Here is a 22,728-nt window from a genome sequence, read left to right as displayed (position 1 = left end):
TTTGAAAGCAGCTTTTTCTTTGAAAAAGACCCATTGTCCTTGTTTCCTTTTTTAATTAATTTAATTTTTAATAAATTAATTTTTATTGGTGTTCGATTTACCAACATACAGAATAACACCCAGTGCTCATCCCGTCAAGTGTCTCCTTCAGTGCCCGTCACCCATTCACCCCCACCCCCCCGCCCTCCTCTCCTTCCACCACCCCTAGTTCATTTCCCAGAGTTAGGAGTCTTTATGTTCTGTCTCCCTTTCTGATATTTCCCACACATTTCTTCTCCCTTCCCTTATATTCCCTTTCACTATTATTCATATTCCTCAAATGAATGAGAACATACGCCGTGTCCTTGTTTCCTAATCTTATTTAGGTATCAATAGTTTCAGTAGGCCAGCTCTTTATGGACAGTTCTAGAATTTATTTCTGCTTAACCATGGGCAAATTTCAGGTTTACAGCATTCCTATTAGTGAAGATTTACTGCACTTAGAGGATCTATCATCCAAGTAGCCATGGTTACAGTTAGTAGCCTGCAATATCAGACACTAAAAACATCACTGGATAGACTTCATCATCCACAACTTTTCTTCCTCCTCCTTTACCAGACATCCTCACCCAAAAATATCTGTACGAGATAGAAACCTTGAGGTTCCACCAAAATGCAAGCAGAAGACCAAGTTGGGACTGTACTCCACAGAGGGCCAAGACAAGTTGTTAGAAGCAGCATATCAAAAAAACAAAAACACAAAACAAAACAAAAACACAGCAGTATCCCAGGAGAAAGTGGCCTGATTTGAGCCAATTTGAAATAAGAATTTAGCTCGGGCCTGGTCATCAGCTGAACATCGGCCTCTCGCCCTTCTCTGTCAGGCACGCCTTCCTCGGGGCTGGCGTACCAGGCTAACTATAGACCAACCAGGCACAACCGAGGGGGTGCACTGCTCAGGGCAGGCAAACCAAGCCACGTCTGAGGCTCACTCGTGCACTCTCATTTCCTCCGTGCCTGACAGCATAAAACCGTAGGAGGTCTTCACACTGAATTAAAGCAATCAGACCCTCCAAGAGGACGCGCGGGGACCGGGTTCTTGGTTAGCAGCACTTCCACAGGTCAAGATGTTAAATGACATCAGGACACGGGTGCTGTTTTCAAAACGCGGCTTTCGCACTTTCTGATCACGGAGTCATTAAGCAGGCAGAGTGTTTATTAACATGGTTCCAAGATGTCAACGGATGGATTGTTTCTGCTATGGACATTTTCGGGTCATATAGCAAAAATATGCTCAGTTTTTCAGGTCCCCCTTACTTTCTCTGATGTTTGAGATTATTAAACCAGAGTTTTCAAGGGAGACGATGTCCCGGCCCGATTTACTCACCTTGCTCACTTGATTGGTCACTTTCTTAGCAAATTCTATATCTGGAGGGTCTGGCAAGGTTGTGAATTGAGATTGCTGTTCAGCATGACCTTTTTTGTAGGCAATCTGACAAAATAAAAGACAGGAACACTCATGAGCCATGGAAAAAATCATTCTACCTCCCATATTCCGTTTGTTTGCATTAAAAAAAAAAGCCTATGGCTTCATCTGTATCTGAAGTTTTAAACTTTAGCATATTCACGTAACAGTAACGTGTCCTTGCAGATGTCACACGCCCCTGCTCTCAGCGTTTCTAGTGATTTCTATTTCATTAAGTCTTTCCTGTTCTCCCAGATTATTAACCCTACATCTATTTCCTTCCACGTGTCTCTGTGCCATGATGTACAATTGAGATTGCTCTGTTAACTGGGGTCTTTACTGCCCAACCTCTGGTCTTTACATCACACCAGCTACCAAGTCCCTCTGCTCTGGATCAACTCAACGACACTGCCCTGTTCTTATGTGCAGGATGCTGAGTGCTGCTGAAGGAAGTCATGCCCCTCAACGGATTGGATAATGACGATGTGCTAAGCACGATTAAAAGAGCTACTGGAAGAAGGTGCAGAGGTGGAAAAGTGAGTCTCCTGAACCTAAGCCCTTAACTTGAAGTCTAGGTGTCTACCCAGTGGTACACTCTGTGAACAAAAGCTTGCTTGGGGCTCTCTGCCCAATACCCTGAATTTATGGTAACCGATCGCTACTTTGCCTTCAGTGAAGCTTGAACACCCCCTTATGCATCCCTGGTCAGTCTCTACTCGCAGCGGCTAGTGCAAACCCCCAAGACTGTCCTTTGGCCCCCAATCAACTCTCAGCTTGCTCTTTCATAAAGTAAAGGAAGGCTGTATAGACACTTACCTTCCCCTGTACTCGTCCCTGCCCCTCCCACCTGCCACACGGCTCAGAGAAGCCGCTCTCTCGGGATGACTTTGCATGCAGACTGCTATTCCCACCTGCAGCTCTCTGCACCATCTCCGTAGTCACCCCTTCTCTTTCGACAGCTTCAACCACTCGCTCTTCATTAGCTCCTTTCCTTTAACCGACTAAAGGCCTCCCTTGTGTTAAAGTATCATGTCCATCAAGCATGCAGCCCCTTCACCCTTGCCCTCTTTTTTCTTCACTACTGACTACTCAGGGCTTTTCTTCCATCAACCTTGAACCCTGCCTCCAAAAATGCAGAACTATTTGTCAATCCGCTGGTACACGAAGCCCTCTTACGCCTGTGGACCTTGTACCTGCTGCTCCCTTTCGCCAACATGCCCCAGCTCCACGCTCTCCCCATCTGCCTACAAGCTGCTGCTCATTCTCCACGGCTCCGGACCAGCACAGGTTCCCCTCCTGCACCCTCCCTGACCTGAAGACCTTCTCCTGGGGTCTCACTCAATGTGGCCCTTAGCTCCTTGGAAGGAACTATCGGATGATGCCATGGTTGGTTGTTTACCTATCTGCCCCTCCTTGGACTGTGAGCTCTGGACGACAGCAAACATAGCCTCTCATCTGGGAGCCCTCGTGGCTTGGGCAGACCCCGGCCAGAGCAAAGGTTCAAGGATGGATTTCTGAATGTGTGTTTTATATACTGAGGCCATTGGAGGAAATCTCAAGAGGAGACTTATCTTTCCAACTCTTTGGCTACTCACTTGTGAGACTTCTACAAATTACTTCTCCTTCCATGTGGCGGTATTCTTATTTATAACGTAAAGAGGCTGGATAGTTCTGGGACTCCTGGGGGGGGGGCTCAGTGGTTGAGCACATGTCTTTGGCTCAGGGTGTGACCCCAGAGTCCCGGGATCGAGTCCCACATCATGCCCCCCGTGGGGAGCCTGCTTCTCCCTCTGCCTGGGTCTCTGCCTCTGTTTCTCATGAATAAATAAAAATATTTTAAAAAAAGAAGCTGGATAGTTCCAAGGTCCCAGTCATCTTCATGCTTTAACCAAGTCTAACTAGGTCCTAACAACATCTCCCTCCTGCCTATAACAAGAGCTTTTACAAACATCAATGGGTCAATGGAGATACAAAAGACCAGTTTTAAAATGCATTGATATTAGTTCCACTGCTCAGTCTTTAAAGAGCGAAGGCTCGATTTTAGGCATAGGGCGATTGGGATTTTCCATGGCTGGCCAAGTCCCCAGAGTGAGCAATGTCCTATCAGGAGGAATGCTTACTAAGGGGGACATCCTGTCAGGAAGCTCCAGAGAAACTGGATCTAGAAGTCCTCATTTCTCAGGAACTTTGTTCAGAATTCGGTCTTGTTAGAATTCTGTACTCTGGATCCACTTAAAGTGTCTCTTGGTATTTGCAAACTATTTTGTTTCTGCTCAGATAACAAGAGAAACCTGGTAAGTAGGTTCCAGAGAAACCGGAAGGCGGCACAGGCGAGGGGGACAGGAAGCCTCCAGACCCAAGCCCTCATCTGGGATCTGCTTGGCCCGGCAAGAGTGTTCTGTGAACAACAGCCTGCGGGGGCCCCGTGCCCGAAAACTGTAGGGGCTCCCGCTGCGGATGACAGTATTCTATTAATACTGTCCCAGTAGCCTGGGAACCTGATGCTCGGGGCAGTTAGTCTGCAATAAAGTTACAACCCACATCGTAACTCCAAGTTTCTCTGAGGAAGGACGGGAAGACTCTCCTTCCCTAGGCAGTCTCCTTTATGCATGTGGAGGGATCCCCAGACGTGGTCACCTGTACCTGTTCAGAGTCCCTGGCACCAGAGCGGCGCGCAGGACCCCTCCATCTGTCCATCTCATGGGTAAAGGGAGGCTGGAGATCAAGTGTCTTCTTGGACACTCTTCCCGAGCTCACGTGACACGGCATTTCCTGGTTTTCCTTCAACTTCTCTGACCATTTGTTCCCTCACTCTTCTGCTGGCTGCTTTCCAGATGTCCTAAGTATTGGTGTCCTCCAGAACTCTGCCCTTGGCCATACACTCCTCGGCCTCCCCCATGTATTTTCATGTCCTCAGCTATCACTTTTATTCTGAGGACTCTCCAATATTAATATTTTGTCCTGTTCTCACGCCTGTGCAATAGGACACAGTTTCTAATGGAAGATCCAGATCAAGGCATCTTATGGATGCAGCATCTCAACTCCATTTCTCTGTTCACTAGTACATCATTACCTGTTGCACCCCTATACACCCAGACTACCAGTCTCTGTTGTAAACTCCTTTATGGCTCCTTTCACTCTTTCATCTCCAATATCCAATGTCCTTAACACTTTTAAAATACTTATTGCCCTCAGATTCCTTTCTTCTCTGTTGTCCTCCCTTTGATTCCACAATATTACTAAAATAGTCTTCGATTTATCACATTTTTTCCTAGTCCCAATCCACTATATTGTCCAAAGTTTTTCCATATCCTACTTTTACCATACTGTTTCCCCTCCCAAAAAATCATAGGATATCTCTTAAGGACTATCACGTCAAAGCTATTTGGTCTGATTTTCAAGGTCCTGCCGCCACTTTCTTAAAAGTACCCTCCTAACTAGGTGTCCACAGCATTCAATTTCTTTGTCCCCCCCAGACTTATTCCACCTCTGTCCCTCATTTCAAGTGTACTCCCTACATGCCTTTTCTGTTCATCATTGCCCTTTCTCTTGGGATTACCACTTCCACATGGCCTTCTCTAATTGCATGTCTTTTCAGCAAGTATTAGACTGTAGAACCTGCTTCCTAAAATTTGTAAAAAATGTTTTTTTATTGTTTAATATATAATAATTTCATATTACCAGCCTGATTATAAAATCTCAAGGGAAAGGATGAAATCTTTTCTATCCTGCCAGCTATGCATGCATAGACTTTCAACAACTATTGATCACTTTATAAAGGTTACACAATAATATCATATATTCATAAGATACAGAACCAAAAAATGAACTTAAAAGAGAAGAGGTCCCTACACATTAAAATTGGTACCGTGTACTAGAGAGCCTTAAGTTTTTGTTACGGCTTCTCTATTTCCTATCTTACTCTATGGAAAGATAGGAGCATAACCTATGCCATATTCTAACCAATTATATGAAAACTGAGATAGAAATAGGTCCCCTAAATTTACAAATGATATCGAGTGAGAGGCAATAAAAGACCTCAAAAGTTGGAGACATCATCAAAGGAGTCTGCATAATTCCAGTACAGGGCAAGATAGGATCCTAAGACCCACTGGAAGTAAGTCCCAGTAATTTTCAAGACGCCAACTGACTTGTTAAGTCCATAGTGAATGTAAGAAGTTCTAGGGGTTTGACTGACAGCTGAATGAAAAACAACTTGTTGTTTTATACAAGAGTGCTGTCCTGAAGACTAGAGCAGCAGTCTTTGGATTTTCAATATAGCTTCTAGCAAATCCAGAGGTCAAGAACTAAAGCTCCTCAAAACAAGGGGAAGTGCTAAAATCAAGTGGAGTTCTCTGCTGCAGAAATAGCTTTCAGCCTAAGGACTCTATTAGGCCTTTTAAGTCCCTCTAAAAAACTCTTTTCAAGATAAAATACTAAAATTCTGGTCAGTGGAGACAGCTGATTTATTTTTCTTTTGACTAACTTTGAAATATCCTCCATCTCTTTGAAACATCCCCTGCGTATACCCGACGGCAAGAGCTTTTGTGAGAGAACTACACAAGCATGTTTGGACAAGTGTGTCAGTTCATGTAGAGAAAGGGGGACACACCACAATTCAGACTTTATAATTAGGATAGCAAATCAAACTCCTTCAATAACATTTTTCACTTAATATATTTGGGGAAACGGTTATGATCCCAATAGGATTTTTTTTTTTAAGTGGCACTCTACTGTCACTAAAGAACTTCAACTCCAGACAAGAGGACAGAGGGCACATGCTACAGTGGAAAGAACACCAATCTTGGGATCACAAGACCAGGCTTCTAATCTGGGTTTTGCCCACTAATGACCTCAGGTTCTTCACCTAATAAAAACCAAGATTGGTTTTAATTATATCTAATATAAATTATGCATTTAAGTGCACATCATAAATTACTATGATTCTAGATGGATTCATCTGCTATTATGACATTTCATCTTTCTGAAAGGAATTGCAATGAACATCTGGCCAGAAGATATAACCGGAGGTGTCCCGATCCCACACTCCCAAACATTGTTGACTGCACTGGACTTACATCACTGAGGGCTTTCTGGGCCTGGGCCACCCGTCTCAGCTCTGGGCTATCGTTGTACGGGTAAAACAAGCTCTTGTCAGCCTCCCAGTCCTCAGTGTACAGTTTCTAAATCAGAAAAGGGTGAGAAGTTATGAGATAGGAGCCCCCACTTACAGGAAATACACAATTTTGAATTCACCCAGCAGTAGCCAGAAGAACCGAGGGCAGGCTAAAAGCAAAGGCAAATGGAATCCCCAGACAGCCTCCCCCGTTCCACTCAGTCCAAGTCATCTTTATTAATAGCGTGTCCTGCTTCTGCTGACAAATCTTGTTTTCAGGAGGGAAGACATGTCTGATTTTGTTTCATCTCCCCTCTGGGAACTTACCTGCTTCCCACAACAAGCATGAATGCAAGCGGAAGGAGGCAGGAGGCACCTCACATGGTTCCTCGTCACTCACGGAATAAACATTTCATGAGAGCGATGGCCCGAAATCATGCAAGCCGGGCTCTGAGAGCCACTTCTCAGCCACATCTCCGTTCTCCCCACGTGTTCAGCCTCCCACCAGGACCCTCCCTCCCACTCAAGGGCTTTCCCCTCAGTTCCCCCTTGCCAGCTGCAACCCCTGCAACCCCCATGGCTCAAGGACACTCGCAGAAAGGCTGGGCCACTGCACGCCGGGTCGCATGAGCACCCGGGGTTCCTCTGCATCAGGGGGAGGAGGACAGAGTTCGCGACAGAGCAGACGCCCTCACCTTACTGAACAAGGCCGTGTTCTTGACTGCCTGGACGAGTTCAGGGGCATCAGGGGGAAGCAGGTACTTATCCTTGGTGTCTTCCCAGTTCTGCTTGTATAAAACCTAGACAGACAGGGAAGAGGACCCGTGGCTGAGGTCTCCTGTGAGCTAGGAGGGCTCAGAGAGCAGTGCTGTCGAGTCTTCCACAGCCAGAGCACTCTCAGAGGGGCTGCCCTGGTGCCCGTTGTCACCAGCGCCGACTGGGAGAGCAGTGACCATGTCAACATCCCACAATACTTTCCCTGCGTTGCAAGCTTTTACTTCAAAAGTCTGATCTCTTAAACTAAGTCATGATCATGATTCTCCACAGATTCCTTTTAAGGGCTGCAACCTTTGAAAGTCATTGGCCGATTTTGGAGAGGGGGCATGTTCCTCTTGACCCACGTGGTAGTTTTTCCATGTTTTTGATTAGTTGCTTACATTGGAAATTTAAGGATTTCTTGTAAAAATTAAGCTCCCTGACTTCTCTAAAAATAAGTAGGAGACTCTGGCAACACTGGGATTGCATTCTGCACGGCAGCTGCCTGGGTTGTGTGCCAACCCACTTCAGTCATCTGCGCAGCCTCCCTGACAGGTGTGGGCACCGAGCTCACAATGCCCCTGGATTCAGGGAAGACCAGCGAGTAGGATCAGGCCTGTCGGGTTTCTCCTCTAAGGCCAGGTAGAGGAAACCCACATGCTATATAGCATCCCAGCCATCCACACCGTGACCTCACCTTACTGACTTGCTGCGACACTTTCTTTGCATGTTCAATGTCCTTTGCTTTTTCGTCCACGTGACAGATAGTTTTAGCGACATCGCCATCCATTCGATACTTAACCTGCAGAAGTAGTGCACAGCATTCGTGACGGGCAGGCCAATGTGAGTATATTAAAGGATATCTTACAACCAAAGAGCATTGACCCAAGGACTCAACATCTGTGCCGCAAAGCAAAGTTTCTGCACTTTAGAAAGTAGGAAACTATCATAGGAGAAAACTATGATCCCCAAAGATGTGCAAAGCACCTGCATTTGCTGCATATCTGCCCTCCTGGTGGAATTCCAGCCTCCCTGCCCTCCTCTGCGGGGGACCACAATGAATTCGAACTTCCCATCTCCTATCCCCTAAGCTAACTTACTTAGCCGAGAAGTCTCTGCGGGTTCACCATTTAGAGCCACATAATCTATAGCCAAAGCTTCCTCTAGATTTCTCGACTGTCTCAGAGTAATTTGACTCCTCGTTTTCTCTACACCCGTTAAAGTCCTCAATTCCCAGTGGTGGGCATGTTTTCCACCTAGCTCTCTATTTTAGCCAAGGCCACCCACCTCACTGAGTTGATCTTGTACTTTCTTGATTCGGCGAAGTTCTGGGGTATCTGTCGTGATGGCGTATGGCTGTCCTTTTGCTTTCTCATAGTTCTCCTTATATTTATTCTGAAAAGAATAGCAGAGATTAGCCTAAAACCTGACAAGACAGCAGCAGAAACTTCAGGCAATGCATTCATCTCCTTGTGATAAAAAAGAAAAAAATCCTGCAAGTTCTAACGATTATCAGTTATAACAGCTTTCTTTTTGTCCCCTACTCGATTCTCAGCAAAAACTAAAATAGATTTGTTAATTGTTCTTCCTAACATGATTGGATACTTGAGACAGTAGAAAATGTATTACAAGCTATTGTCTTGAAATGCCCTAGAATGATTCTCTCAATGTTTTTATTCTCTGGAAGCACACATGAAAAGCCTGAACCTCAACAGTTTTAGAAAGTAAATATAGAAATTGTCTGAAAAGATTTGATTGCTAATACAATGCAAAAATATTCAATTCAGAAGTTGCAGCTAAATCTCGGTGGTTTGGATAGCTGAGACACCAGCTGAATTAATGGGAAGTCTGAATTATGGAGTATTTTGAAAAGGAATGCAATTTTATTATTTCTGCTAAATATACGAGTTCTTGCTTTAATAACAATGTGCATAATTTATTATTAATGCTTCAATCGTACTCCTGGATGTATTTACTGACTTGCTGCGACACTTTCTTTGCACTCAACAATCTAAATTACACTCTTGATTTTATCACTAACCACTTTAAAAATACTGCAAACCTTTGCCATTTTGTTCAGACTATCAAAATTCTAGGGTGTTATTGTCAGTTTAGGAGTTTTACGGCAATAAATTGATAAAAAAATTTTTTGTTTTGGCTGAAGGCTGCAATGATAAAGGAGGCAAGATAATATTATTTTTAGAGATTGAAATCTTAGAAAACTAGGTTTTAATCATTCAAGAATCTGAACTAGAAATTTATCAGTCTCCAGGAGTGAACCCTAAACCAAGTGTGAACACTTATTGACCAATCACAACAGGATGCCTTTGACAGAAGCATTTAGTCCTATTTAATCCAATGTTCCCCTAAGCCGCTTTTCATTTTTTCAAGCCACCTAGTGAGACCTCAAGCCCACACGGACACTCAACTGTCCACTCAAATGGATCTCAATCTGCTGTCGGTCAGTAGAACGTGCCGCAGCATAACTGTACACGGAAAGTTAAGGACCAGGGACCTTCAGCAGCGGAGATTATGCACTTGACCCTGGTTTTTTAAACTACAGGTTCTTCTTCCCTATAGGACTCTTAAAGACCTTTTTATATATTGTTAACTAGTCCACTTAGGGGGCATCCTGCTCAGACACAGTGTAAAGAGGTGTTATTCAGCTTCGGTGAATGGATTTCAATTGAATCTGTATTTATGACTTCAGGATTCTAGATTAGCCAACAAACTGTGATTAAATACCAATAAATGCCTCCTGATAGGCTTCCTGTTTATTTTGTGGGAATAATTTCAGTAAGGATGTTTCTCTGAAGCTGCAATGGTGCAAATGAATTACATGGAAAGGAAGATTCAAGAGTCACAAGAGCTTATGTTTCTGCAGATAAGTTTTTGTCTCCTACAAGGTTGAGGAACAATCCAGCTGGCGCCCAAAACAGTCACTGGAGATCAGTAATTTCTCAATAAAACCAGATTAGCACAAGATGTTGGAAACGCACCGGGCTAAAGAGTTCCTGCATCTTCTGGCTGTGTATAATGTAGGGGGTCATGAACTTTGAAGAATCCAGTTTCTTCCGGATAACCTTCTTCCTCTCCACTGGCTTGGCTGGTACTGGCTGTGCCGATACTGGCGATGCCAGTGCCGGTTTGGAAGGTCCTGATGGCTCATAGTCCGATGTGGTCGTCCTTGTGGTCGTAGTTTCATAGACTTCTGTTATGGTCTGAAAATGTGACACGCGGTTCCAATGGTTATGGAAATAAAAACCGTGATAGCACGATCTAGGTGCATGTGCATTATCCTGACCTCAAGTCAGACTTGCATCCCTAGGCGTGCTTCTCTACTACCACGTTACAGAAATCTGAATGCTGATTGCTCAGGAGGGTGTGGAATCAAGAGGTCACTCCCTGTTCATTTGCTACAGTGCCTTAAAATTCCATTGGTAGGAAGGAACCCAAACACTATCAGGTTGGGTGAAACTCAGAAACTCAACATTCTTAGACATTTAAGATCTTCTCAAATCGTTTGGGTAGAGTCAAAGCCAACTTGGCATCAGGGAACAAAAACAATTAAGATGATCAAATACAGCTCAACTTGTTGACTTCATATTAACTCTAAATGAGTCCAAGAAAAACCTGCTTGCTTTTTCCACAGGTCTTTAGGCGGCTCCCCTGCAGGCCTAGGCCAAGGATAATGAACTTTAAAGGTACAAATCACATCAGTATTACAAGTGATTACCATCCTTTTGGCTTAGTCAGTTAACGTGAAGTGGAACGCCATTTACGCTAACGAATGCTCAGGTGGACCAGGATAAGGACGGCAACACAAGGGGGTAACCATCCTTACGACAGTCCTACACGTGCAGTAAGTGGGAAATTACTGTTTCTTATGCCAGGCCGTATAGAAGAAACTAAGGCCAAAGTTTAGGTCTAGTCCAAGGTTAAAAGTAGTGTATGTAAGAAAAAAAGGTAAGCAGCCAAGTGGTCCCTGTGATAGCAGGACTTCCCTCCCAGCTAATATCCTCTGTACCAAAGGAAGAGTTCTTGCATCAATTATGGAAAGGGAAGCTGAATCAGCAAGGAAACCGGCATCTGGGACGACTTCCCAGGTGTCCTCAGGTCGTTGCTGATGGGCCGCTTTCTGCCTCGGTTGCTGGCCTACGGGGATGGGGAGACTAAGCAACCCGCAGCAGCTGCAAATGTTAGGTCTCATGCAGTTGTGAGCTCTGGGACGGCCACACGCTGCTTGTCGTGCTCAAGAGAAACAGCTCCATCCAGAAAGGAAGCATGAGCGAGCTGGCTCACCCTAAAAAACGTTCCACCTTGGAACATTCACGGGAAAGGCTTGGTGCTAAAACCTCCGGAACGTTTCGTTGCACCATTGGGGGGACAAAGGCAGAGATGGTGCCCAACAGGCTACAACTCTATGACAAAGCTGCTGGTCGGCCTGCAAGCCACCCGTCCGAGGCCCTGGGATTGCTGCGGGCACCGCGTGCTGGTAGCCGCTGGCATTAGTTACTGTGATTAGCACCCCCTGTGTCAACAGCGCCCCATGAACGGTGGGGAACGATGCCCAAGCACCCTGGGTGCGCTGGGGAGCAAGAGCGGGGACCCAGCCTGTCGGGGCGCAGCATGCCTCGCCTGGTCCTGCGGCTGCAGGGCACGCAGGTGGGGGACAGTCGCTGCCCACCCCCGCCCCGTGCCAGCTCGCAGCCCCAGGAGCCCATGGCCGGGAGGGCCTGGCGGCCTCAGCGTGCACCTCGGCGGCCTTACCTGTCGGGGCCTTACCTGTCCCGGCACCTCCTCGTACACAGTCTCCTCCGTGTAGTACTGCAAACAGAGCGCAGAGCGGGCGTGAGCGCAGCAGGTGGCCCCGTCCTGTGCCCGTGGCTGGGTGCCACCCGTGCCTCCCGCGGGGAAGGGGCAGCATCCGAGCCCAGGCGATGTGGGGCTGGGGGTCCCCGGAGGGCCGCAGGCCTGGGCGGGCTACCCAGGCACATCGTTAACGGGCGGCGATTGCCCCCGAGGCCAGGAGACCTCTCCCGGGAGCCAGGGCCGGGCGGCGGGACAAGCCCGAGGCCTCGGGCTGCGCAGGAAGGACCTCGGGGCCACACGTGGCGACCAACAGGATGGTGGGCTGGGGACGAGGGTGGCAGGGAGAGGACGGCCAGCGGGACGCAGCACCCAGACCACCCTCGCCCCCAAGGCCGCCTGATGGCTCTGCGGGGACGAGGGCGGCAGGGACCGTGTGGCACGAGGTGCCGCAGGCCCTACCCGAGGTCAGAGCCACTCCGTCTCGCTCCTGGTGTCACTGCCCGCGGCAGGAGCAGGTGCGGTTGGGTGGCTGCAGACTCGGGGACCACAGTCCCGGCCCCGCCACCGAGGCCCCCAGGACAGGCGCGGGCCCCTCGGCTCGCTCTCCCAGGCCTCACAGCGCACCTCGTTCTAGGCTTCACGTGTCCCTTCTCTGCCACCGACGCAGACACTCGGGGAGAGGGGAAAGCCGAGGACCAGCCCCCCCCTGGAGCCGGGGTCCCGCCTGCCCCCTGGGTCAGCGAACTGCTTCAAGTTACTTGGCTTTTGCCCCAAGGCCACCGGCTCTAGCCCATCGGCAGGGACTTGCCCCAGGTCCCCGTCTCGTGCTTCCCCTGCTCCCCCACCGTTTAACCTCGACCCCAATAGCCATCTGGGTCCCCAGGCAGAGCCAGAGATGCCCCGGCTCCTGTGGGACACGGGGCTCCTCCTGGACAGGCTTGGCCCTTGCCACATGGGAAATTGCGTTTGGCCGCTTAGGGGCGGCTGTTTGGTGGGGAGCCACAGAGAACCCCGCCTCTGGCCACACAAAGCATCGTCAGGGACTTGAGAAGGGACATTACCTGAAAGTGAATGATTCACAACTATTTTGGATTTTCTTAGCACCCAGGGAAAAGCAGTCCTTTGGTAGCCATCCAATTTTACCTTTGTGGGGCTCTCACCCTTGGCAGATGTAGCTTAGAAATAAGCTTATAAAAAAAAGCAACATTACCTAAATGGTTGGCATTAACTTACATGCCAAATCCCACTTTTTTTTAGAGCTATGCCCCTAATTGGTTAGTGCATCCTTGCTTCTTTTCCTTTCTATCCAAATTTAAGCTTGAGTCAAGAGGGATAGTATGATTTTATTTAGACATGCAAGACCCCTAAAAGATAGGTTTTTAAAGCTAGTTCCTGGTTTTGAACTCTCCCTTGTCCATCTTCCCAGATTTGCCACCATTCCAGTCTCCGTGACATCTTTTCTGAGGTCAGGGAGACCTTGGGTGAACACTCCCTGGCAGGAAGTCTAGCAGGTCAGCAACTGCTGGTCAGACCCAGCAGCAGTAATAGGAACAAAATGGCAAGGATGAGATGCCTAAAAATAGCCCCTTCCATTCTTATGGCATCTAGTTAAATCAAATCTAACACCGAGGACAACTTCCAATGACAACTGAACGCCGTTATTTTAAGAAAAACAAGGGGTTTTTTTTGTTGTTGTTTTTTTAAGTTGAAGGCTAAAAAGTATTACTGGCATTACTACCGGAGGGAAGGCAATTTGATTTATAACTGTGTCATCACTTAATCGTGATTATTCTGACCCATAAGGACATATGTAAAATGCCCACTAGGAACATTGAACATGGAGAATGTGGCCTTTGGCATTTAAGCCAAAGAGGTTCATCGTTATGCTGTAGGAGATTCATTCTGTGTTTCCTTCCTGAATCCTTTGGCAATAAAAAATGACTTTAATTTCTCTTAATCTAAATATAGTCTGGTCACTAAAATAATCTTCCAAAGACAAATTTTGGCACAGTCATTTGAAATTTGGTTCAGAATTCCATTCTGAGGAGAAAGCACAGATTTTCAAGACTGCCTCAAAGCACTTGAGGCCCTTGGAGATTTTCATACGTTTGGATCATCATTAATTGTAAATTATCAAGCACTTTCAGATTCAGTGGGAATCTATTTATATGGTTTGTAGCCCCCAAGCCTTGAGGTTCTAGAACGTGAAGCTGAAGGCAAGAGGTGAAGGAAAAACTGTAACATGATAAAAATAAAATTTCATAAAATAACTATAAAATAAACAACTAACAGCTTTGTCAAATGTGTCAGATGTCCACAAATAACCTGGAGGAAATTTTTTTGAGATGTCTACTTTTTTTTTTCTCCTCAAAAAAACTTAAAAGCAAAAGCTAGTCTTGTTCCCTTAGGTAAGTATGATGGGAGTTGGTCAGAAAGCATGGTTCCAGATGTCACTTGTGAGCATGATCAGCTCGTATTTCCAGGTGTGGGCACATTTCCATATATGCAAAATCTCCCCTATGCCCAGAATCTGGTAAGTAGATTATTCTGAACATTTAATCCATATCACGCTGTAGGTCATCAGCTGGTTGAAGCAAAGAGGAAGTAGCCCCTTTTCCCCTATTGCTATGTGGAAACTGAAATACAGAGTTTTCAGGACTTTCCCTTATCTCCTCTGTCCCTTGGATCAGGAGGGCTGGCAGGTGGGGAGGAAGGTAGTTTTAGAAGACAAAGTAAAACCTGCCTTTACCCCACGCCGTGTTCTTCAGAGAGTTTAAAGAAAGGCAGAAGTGGGAAACAGCGCTATTTCTTTTCAGTTCTAAATCCCACATAATTACAGTGAAACTGAACGTAAAGTATTCCCTCCTCATGCTCTCCTAACGATGCTTTGTGAAGGTATAATAGATTTTGCAAAGGACTGATTCACCTACAGTGCGGCTTTGGTTGTCACCACATCAAACACTTGGCTGTCAGAGGCCGTTTTTGTCATCTTACCTCCACCACCTCCTCATATTCTTCGTCATCTGCCATTTTCCCGGAGTAGGGGTGGCACCTACAGACTTCTCAGGTTGCAGACAAATGAGAAATACATTAGAATCTGCCCCTTGGACTGATCAGAACAACAGAACAACAGAACTTAAGACGTGGCCGCGCTACACATCCATCGCTCCTGGTGGGCTAAGCGAGAGGGGGGATCCGAGCAGGTGTAAGAACTCGGGCCCCAGGGCCTTTCTCCGGACCCTCAGCCACATGCGGGGGCGGGGGGGGGGGCGTCCAGCTCCACCAGCAGCTTAGCTCGCCGTGGGGAAGGAGGTGGAGGCAACAAAGCGAGAGGGTTTGGATCCAGAGAAACGCTATTTAAATTGCTAAATGCTTGCCGAAAAACACTTTTAAGCGAGAGTATTAGTTAAAGGGAGGTGGGCCCGGCTCCCAGAAGTCAGTTTTGGGCCCGTGCCGGGTGCTGCGAGGGTGCCGTGGCCTCTGCTCCCCTCTCGCACCTGGATTGCACGCGGACAAGCAAATCTGTCAGTAGGTTTAAAAGAAAAACAGAAACCTCAAGGCGATGGGGTTATTCTTGTCCCAAACACCATTGGCTTCTATGGGTTTTTCTCTTCCGTGTCCGTGGCTCTTCCTCAAACCTGAAAAACAAGACACGTCTGAAGCGTGGCGGGACCGGGCCTTGGGGCCAAGCTGCTAATTCGGGAGCTGGGGAAGGGCCTCCCGGCCTCCGGGCCTCCGGGTTGTCGCCAGGGAGTGGAACGCGCTCGATCAAAGCGGATGACGGCCTGGAGCAGCTGTCCCTTGTGTCTCCTGAAGCTATTTGCCGTGTAAACCAACACCAGCCCGGCTGCTAGGCTGGGAACCGCGCCCTTCTGCGGCCGAGGCCCAGGACGGATAAATATAGGAAGCCGGGACCCAGAGCCCTTTTCATACTCATATTTAGAGAAAATAAAAAAGGCAAAAAAATCTAAGATTCTGTTAGGCGAGGAAGCCCGCCGGGCCAAGCAAGCCGGGGCTCGCCAGGGCCCGAGGACGCCCACAGCACAGGCAGACAGACGCCCGTGGGCCCGGGGTGGCAGGGCCACGGCCTCGAGGGTCTCGAGGTCTCGCAGGTCACGGTCCCGCCGCGGGCCTCCCCGGCCAGGACAGCGAACTGGAACTCCCTCCCAGGGAAGCTGCGGAACAGAACGCTCCAGCAAGAACAGAAGGAGAAGCAGCGCCAGCGGCCCTACCTGTCCTCCGCACCTCGACCTCCCCGGCAGGCAGCAAGGCCGCTCCCGACTCTCCCCTCCCGAGAGCCCCAGGCAGAGCCGGCTGTGCCTGCCCGTTATCACCGGCCGCCGCAGCCAATCACACCCGAGTCGCTCGAATTTCAGCAGCTAAATATACCGCGTGATCTTCTGAAAACCACCTGTTCACCAATTCCACCAAAGGAGAAAGGGTAACAAACTGCTTGCCCAGAACTATTCGAAGGTGATGGAATTGCACTTCACTTCCAGCATCTGGGCCTCAAGTTTAGGTTTGATCTCTCGTTCCCTGCAACCCTGCTTAAAGCCACATTCATGCAAAAGGATCTAGGATAAAATAAGCACGTCTTTGAGGGGCTGTGACCCTTCTGTGGCTGCTTTCCTGAGGTCACTTGTCCCACTTTCATGGAGGTAAACCTGCTCCCTATTGTACAGCTCACCAGGTGAGCTACAGGTAAGCTACAGGCGCAAGGAAGGAATAAAATCCATGAAACCCCAAGTTGGCAAAAACAATGTTTAAAATGGTGAAAAAAAGACATGACAGTTGGAAATACTTGATGTGACCCTAGATAAGCTGGCCTCAGAGCGTAATTAGAGAGAATAGGCTCCATCCTTTTTCTGTTACTAGGCCAGAAGGGTATGCGGAGACCTTACCCATTATCTTCTCCCTCCCTGGTCAGGCCGCCTGCTAGCAAGACCGAGCCGCCTTCCGATCTAACCGGGCTTCTGATTTTCAATTTAGTCCGGTGGCTTCTAGAGGCAGAGTGTGAACGCAAGCACAGAAGGGTTCAATTTTCAAACAGCAGAAGCAGATAAAATCTAAATCAATTACTAGGAGAAGATAATACCCTATTAGGTGAGTCTGAGTGTGTGACACCGAGCTTATAAAAATTACCCAGCAATTTTCCATCTGAAGACAATTTTCACTGATTTAGTCTCTCTCTAAACCTCCGTACTAAAGCAAAACCCCTGTGGGTCACCGGTTTCTTGACATGGGTTTAAAATTAAACATGTTGTAATAGTTCTTTTTTAGCTAAACGTTAGGAAGCGTTGCCACATTTCAAACATATGTACCTCTCTGCCTTCTGTGATTCAGATGGTGGTAAATAAAATTGAATAGCATTTTTATCATCTAAACCAATTAAACCTTGTTCACCTCCTATGTTCTTGCAGGTTTTACGACCAAGGGATATGTGTGTAGTAGGACATCATTTCCATTGGCAGATGTCAACTAGAACTGACTTACTCTTCATTGTGTTTTAAAAGATGGTGTTAAATTGGAAAAGAATTCGGGCCCATTTTCTTCTTTTTTTAATTTTTTAAATTTTTATTTATTTATTCATGAGCGACACAGAGAGAGAGGCACAGACACAGGCAGAGGGAGCAGCAGGCCCCATGCAGGGAGCCCGTCGTGGGACTCCAGGATCACGCTCTGGGCTGCAGGCGGCGCTAAACCGCTGAGCCACCCAGGCTGCCCTCAGGCCCATTTTCTATGACACATAGTATAAAACCATATAAAGTAGAAAAATTAGCAATGACACTCGAATGCTAACCTGGAACTCTGTCCCCTAGGCATGAAAGAGCCAGTCTATGCTTCTGTCCTATCTATGACCTTCCCCATGGAAAAAAAATAAATGACCCCTGATTTATTGATGGGCTGTTATCACATGCCTTGCACGTAGTAAGTGCTCCATAAATATTAGCTATTATTTTTATTATTATACTTAATATTTATTATTTTATTTGGTATATTATCTAGTTAATAATAATATTATTATTTAATAATTATAATCACCATTTTAAAATATTTTATTTGTTTATTTCAGACAACAGGGTGAACAAGGGGAGGGCAGAGGAAGAGGGAGAAGCAGGCTCCCTGCTGAGCACTAAGGCCCAGGCGCACCTGAGCCAAAGGCAGACGTTGAACCGACTGAGCCACTCAGGAATCCTTTATTATTACCATTTTACAACATTTTATTGGAGTCTTCATGCTTTACTCTGTATTAGACTGAAATATTGTGACACTTCTGAAATCAGACAGTAGTTTGTCCAGAAATTTATAAACCAATAGGAGTTTGACGATAAGCCTACACAACTGACCCGGAGCAAGGCAGGGTGAGGTTAGGTGCCAGGAGCAGAGTTTCAGACGACGCGTCCCTAAACGTCAGATGACAGAAGTATCATGTCTGGGGACCAAAGCAGGCCTGACGCAGAAGATGGCACTGGAACAGAGCTTTTGTCTTTGCAGTTGCTTCTTCTTCTTCTTTTTTTTAAAGATTTATTTGAGAGAGAGCACGAGAGTGAGCATGTGCACAAGAGCGAGACCCAGAGGCAGAGAATCTCGTGCAGACTCCGTGCTGGGCGTGGAGCCCATCTCACAGGCTTGAGAGCAGGACCTGAGCCGAAATCAAGAGTCAGAGGCTGACCTAACCAAGCCACCCAGGTGCACCTGCTCTTGCAGTTCATTCTATTTTATTTATTATTTTAATCAAATCATATCTGCGTATCATTTAAGAATCTAATAGTTTTTGTGAGGCTTGTTCCTAAATTGACGCTCCCTGTTCCCACCATTCCTCTAGTTTCTCCCTCCACAGAGACCATCATTTTAACTCTTTTAGTTGAACCTTTCATTATTTGTCTGTACACATTCAACAAAACGTCTCTGTTGCTCTTTTCTGGTATTTCTGAGATCTCATGGGCACTATCTGTTCAGTTCCCACCTCGAGATGTGAGGCTTTACAGCTCTTCCCTACGAACCCCCCTCTTACCAGACGCACGCCTCATCTCAGCCCAGCTTCCTCCCCAGACATCCTCTCTACTTGTGGAACTCAGAATTCAATGCTTATGATTGGCAAAGGCTCTTCATAGAGGAACCCCATACACTAGGATTATTTTTCTTTTCCTGCACAAGAGTTTGTTTTTCTGCAAATTGGGATTTCTCTCCTTCTCTTTCTCTCTCTCTTTTCCCTTGGCTCAACTCTTCTAGACAAGCAATCCTCAATAGGACTTTCTGCAGCGCCGAGAACGTTCCATACCAGCGCCATCCACCACGGAAGCTACCAACCACAAGGGGCTATTGAGCATTCAAAATGTGACTAATGTGACTGCAGAACTGAGTTATTCTGCTTTTTATTTAATCTAACCCTAAACAACCACACGTGGCTGGTGGTGGCGGCCCTGAACAGCACAGTTCCAGAGACGGATCACGACTATCTCACACCTTGTGTCCGACTCTGCTCTCAGGGTTTTCAGTGACCTCAGGCAGCAGGGCATCACGTACCCACCTCATCCTTGATCTCAGGGAGCCTTCCGTTGCGTGGGCCCTCGTTTCCTCTGTAGCTGATGTTCGGCCCTCATCTTGGTCCCCCCTTCACTGTCATTCTGGGGGATTATGTAGATAATAATATAAAAAAAATCCCATTTCTTTAATGTTTATTGAGTATGTTCAACGTACCAAGGACTAGTCTCGGTGCTTCCTTCCCACAGCATCACTAGTTGACCAAGCAAGATACATGCTCCGCTTCTTGCTTATTAACAAAACCACATTTTAGTTTGGCACAAAAATATCTTCATTTAAAAAATATGCTCCTCCTCAAATCCCTAAGAGTTAGAAGTAAACCATGTCACAGTTTTGCCGGTAAGACTGAAGTGTCAGTCCAGAGAATAAGGCTTCTAGGAAAGGTGCAGGCTTACTGATGTGTAGGGCCAATCGGCTGGCATGTACGGTTCTCCTCTTGCCTTTCTTCCTTTCTCTGTGCCTAGAACCCGGGTGTAATGTCTGGGACACACCAGCCACCTTGAGACTATGAGTAGGTTGTACAGTAAGAATGGTAAATCCAGCTCAGGTTATGATCCCAGGGTCCTGGGATCAAGCCCCCTGTCAGGCTCCCTGCTTAATAAAAAAAAAAAAAAAAAAAAAAAAAAAAGAATGGTAAAGCCAGAAGGAGACTTAGCCTTTAATGACTTCCTTAGTTCTTATATTTTGTGATTATTTTATAGCTTAAAATAAGTTTTGTATATGATTTTACAGATGATTATATTGTGATTATTTTAAATTACCCTACATTTTATATATTATTTTTTTCTATTTTGCACTTTACCAAATCCTAATGAAACATATTATTTTTTCATGTTTATTGATCCCTTGCAACCTTCACTGTGTGTTGCCTGCCCACATCTTTTTTACATTATTTATAGGCATTCTTCATATACTATGGATATTAGCCATTTGTGTCTTGTAGACTTGTGAATATTTTCTCCAAGTTGTTTGTTGTATCTGTGGCCATAGAGATGTTTTAAATTTATTTGTGGTCAAATTTGGCAATCCCTTCTTTCCAGTTTTGACACTACCTATTGAATGAATTGAATTTGGAATTTGAATTTGAACTATGATTTTTGGCACCCATTGAAATAGCATGTATGTCTGTCTAGTGGCTTTCGTGTTTTTTCCGTTTTCTTTTTATTTTCTGGGTTTTTATTTTTTACTTTGATTGTGAGGCATAATAAACAGAGAACTATATAAATCTTATGTGTACAGTTTAGCAAATGATGGTAAAATAAGCATCCATATAATGACCATTCAGGTACAGAAAGGTCATTTCTATCCTGACCTTGATGGTAATTATTTCCTTGCTTTTATTTTTAGTTTTACCATGGCCTGAATGCATTGCTAAACAATATAGTTTTGTCTATTATTAAATTTTATATAATAGATTCATGCTATATGTGATTTTATAACTTCACTTTTTACTTACTATCATGTTTGTTGATTATTATATTGTTGTTATTATTGTACAATATTCCACTGTATGACTACACTTCCGTTTACCCATTCTACTGTTGAGGCAGAATGGAGTATTTCCAGCTTTTGTCATTTAAGAACAAGATGAAATGAACAATCTCGCATGTGGATTCTGGTAGTCGTAAACAATTAAATGATGAGAGCATGTAAGTAAGAAGGAGTATGCTCATCTTCAACTTTAATAAACCATGCTACCTGCTTTCCAATATTGGTATCAATTTACATTCTCACCAGTTGTGTGTCCTCCTAACTTGGCTACCACTTGAGATAAAGCTTTCTAAATTTTGTCTATCTTGTAGGTGTGTAATGGCATCATCTTGTAGTGTTATTTATTTATTTTTCATCTTGTGGTCTTAATTTTGCAATTCTGTGATTTGCTGGTAAAGTTGAACTCCTTTTCATATGTTTATTAGATATTTGGGCATTCTATCATTTTTTGAGAAGTGTCTGCTTAATTCTGTTGCCTATTTTTCTGTTAAGTCGCTGGCCTTTTGCTCACTCATATATAAATCCTCTTTTTTCCGGATAATAGTCCTTTGGTAGTTAATATGTGTTGTAAATATCCTCACCCTCTCTTTGTCTTTTTATTATTTTCATACTGGCATCTGATGAACAGGAGTTCTTAATTTTCATGTAGTCAACTTCATCAAGGTTCTCCTCTGTGACTAGGAGAGTAAAAATCCTTCTACCACAAGGTCATAAAGATATATATACTCTTCTAAAAGCCTGGACTTTTACCCTTCACATTTAAGTCTTTAATTTACCTGGAAATTATTATGTTCTTGGATATGATATGAACGAGAGGTTTTATTTTATTTTTTGCATGTGGATAGCCAATTGTGCCAGCACCTTTTACTAAAAAAATCCATTATAGCTCTTTAGTATGTTTTGATATCTGTAGGGTAAGCTGCCCTCATTCTTCTAAGATTCACTTGGCTATTTATACTTTGATTCTTTTAGAAGTACTAAGAAATAGCTTATCGAGTTTCATGAAAATTATCCTTGGATTTTTTTTTATGATTGCATTGAATTCATGGATTTATATTGTAAGAATTGACACTTTCATACTTCAATCTTCCCATCCAGATCCTTGTTTACATCCATCAGCAAAGTTTTATGTTTTCTTTATATAGATCTTGCACATTAAGCAGGACAAGTGAATTCCTAGGTATATTAAGCATTCATTTTCACTAAATAAGATTTTGTATAGAATTTCTAAGAGTACTTACCAAGTTTCTTTTTTTGTTATTATTGATTTATCATTTGTTATTAACTTTTTCATGAAATTCATTAGGATTTTGGGAAAGGTGAGTATAAATGTGGGTGCTCAGTCAGCCATCTTGAATCCCAAGCATGGACATAGCATTTGGAGCAAATTTTGGATAGGACTTGAAGAGCTGGAAATGACAGGACGAAGAGCATTCTAGGCTTATGGATAGTATGAGGAATCACATAAAGGGGGGAAGTGTGCGGCATATTTGGGGAATGAAGATTAATCTGGTTTAGGTCAAGAAAGGAATATGTGGAGATGTAATGGAGGACTATAGAGTAG

The 22,728-nt window shown here is 45.2% G+C and overlaps 1 protein-coding gene across 21 annotated transcripts in view; it reads right to left on the bottom strand.

Moving 5' to 3' along the window:
* The window catches only part of LOC129514638 (nebulin-like), a 201,565-nt gene extending 185,108 nt beyond the window's left edge, over positions 1 to 16,457 (bottom strand). For 16 of the 21 annotated variants that reach the window (XM_055333370.1, XM_055333378.1, XM_055333373.1 and 13 more), the window contains exons 1-10: positions 16,361 to 16,456; positions 15,682 to 15,766; positions 15,123 to 15,187; positions 12,102 to 12,143; positions 10,316 to 10,537; positions 8,604 to 8,711; positions 8,014 to 8,118; positions 7,256 to 7,360; positions 6,523 to 6,627; positions 1,367 to 1,471 (exon numbers count right to left, since the gene is read on the bottom strand). In XM_055333370.1, the coding sequence (XP_055189345.1) occupies positions 1,367 to 1,471; positions 6,523 to 6,627; positions 7,256 to 7,360; positions 8,014 to 8,118; positions 8,604 to 8,711; positions 10,316 to 10,537; positions 12,102 to 12,143; positions 15,123 to 15,158 (828 nt within the window). In that variant the 5' untranslated portion in view covers positions 15,159 to 15,187; positions 15,682 to 15,766; positions 16,361 to 16,456. Of the gene's footprint in view, positions 1 to 1,366; positions 1,472 to 6,522; positions 6,628 to 7,255; positions 7,361 to 8,013; positions 8,119 to 8,603; positions 8,712 to 10,315; positions 10,538 to 12,101; positions 12,144 to 15,122; positions 15,191 to 15,681; positions 15,767 to 16,360 lie in introns of all 21 variants that reach the window. The other 5 variants (XM_055333391.1, XM_055333376.1, XM_055333377.1 and 2 more) reach the window with 2 other exon arrangements.
* Positions 16,458 to 22,728: the final 6,271 nt, after the last annotated feature.

Source organism: Nyctereutes procyonoides, unplaced genomic scaffold (assembly GCF_905146905.1).
Source record: "Nyctereutes procyonoides isolate TBG_1078 unplaced genomic scaffold, NYPRO_anot_genome, whole genome shotgun sequence".
Lineage (NCBI taxonomy): Eukaryota > Metazoa > Chordata > Mammalia > Carnivora > Canidae > Nyctereutes > Nyctereutes procyonoides.
Note: the sequence above shows the minus strand (reverse complement) of the source record. Positions and strands in the feature narration are given on the sequence as shown.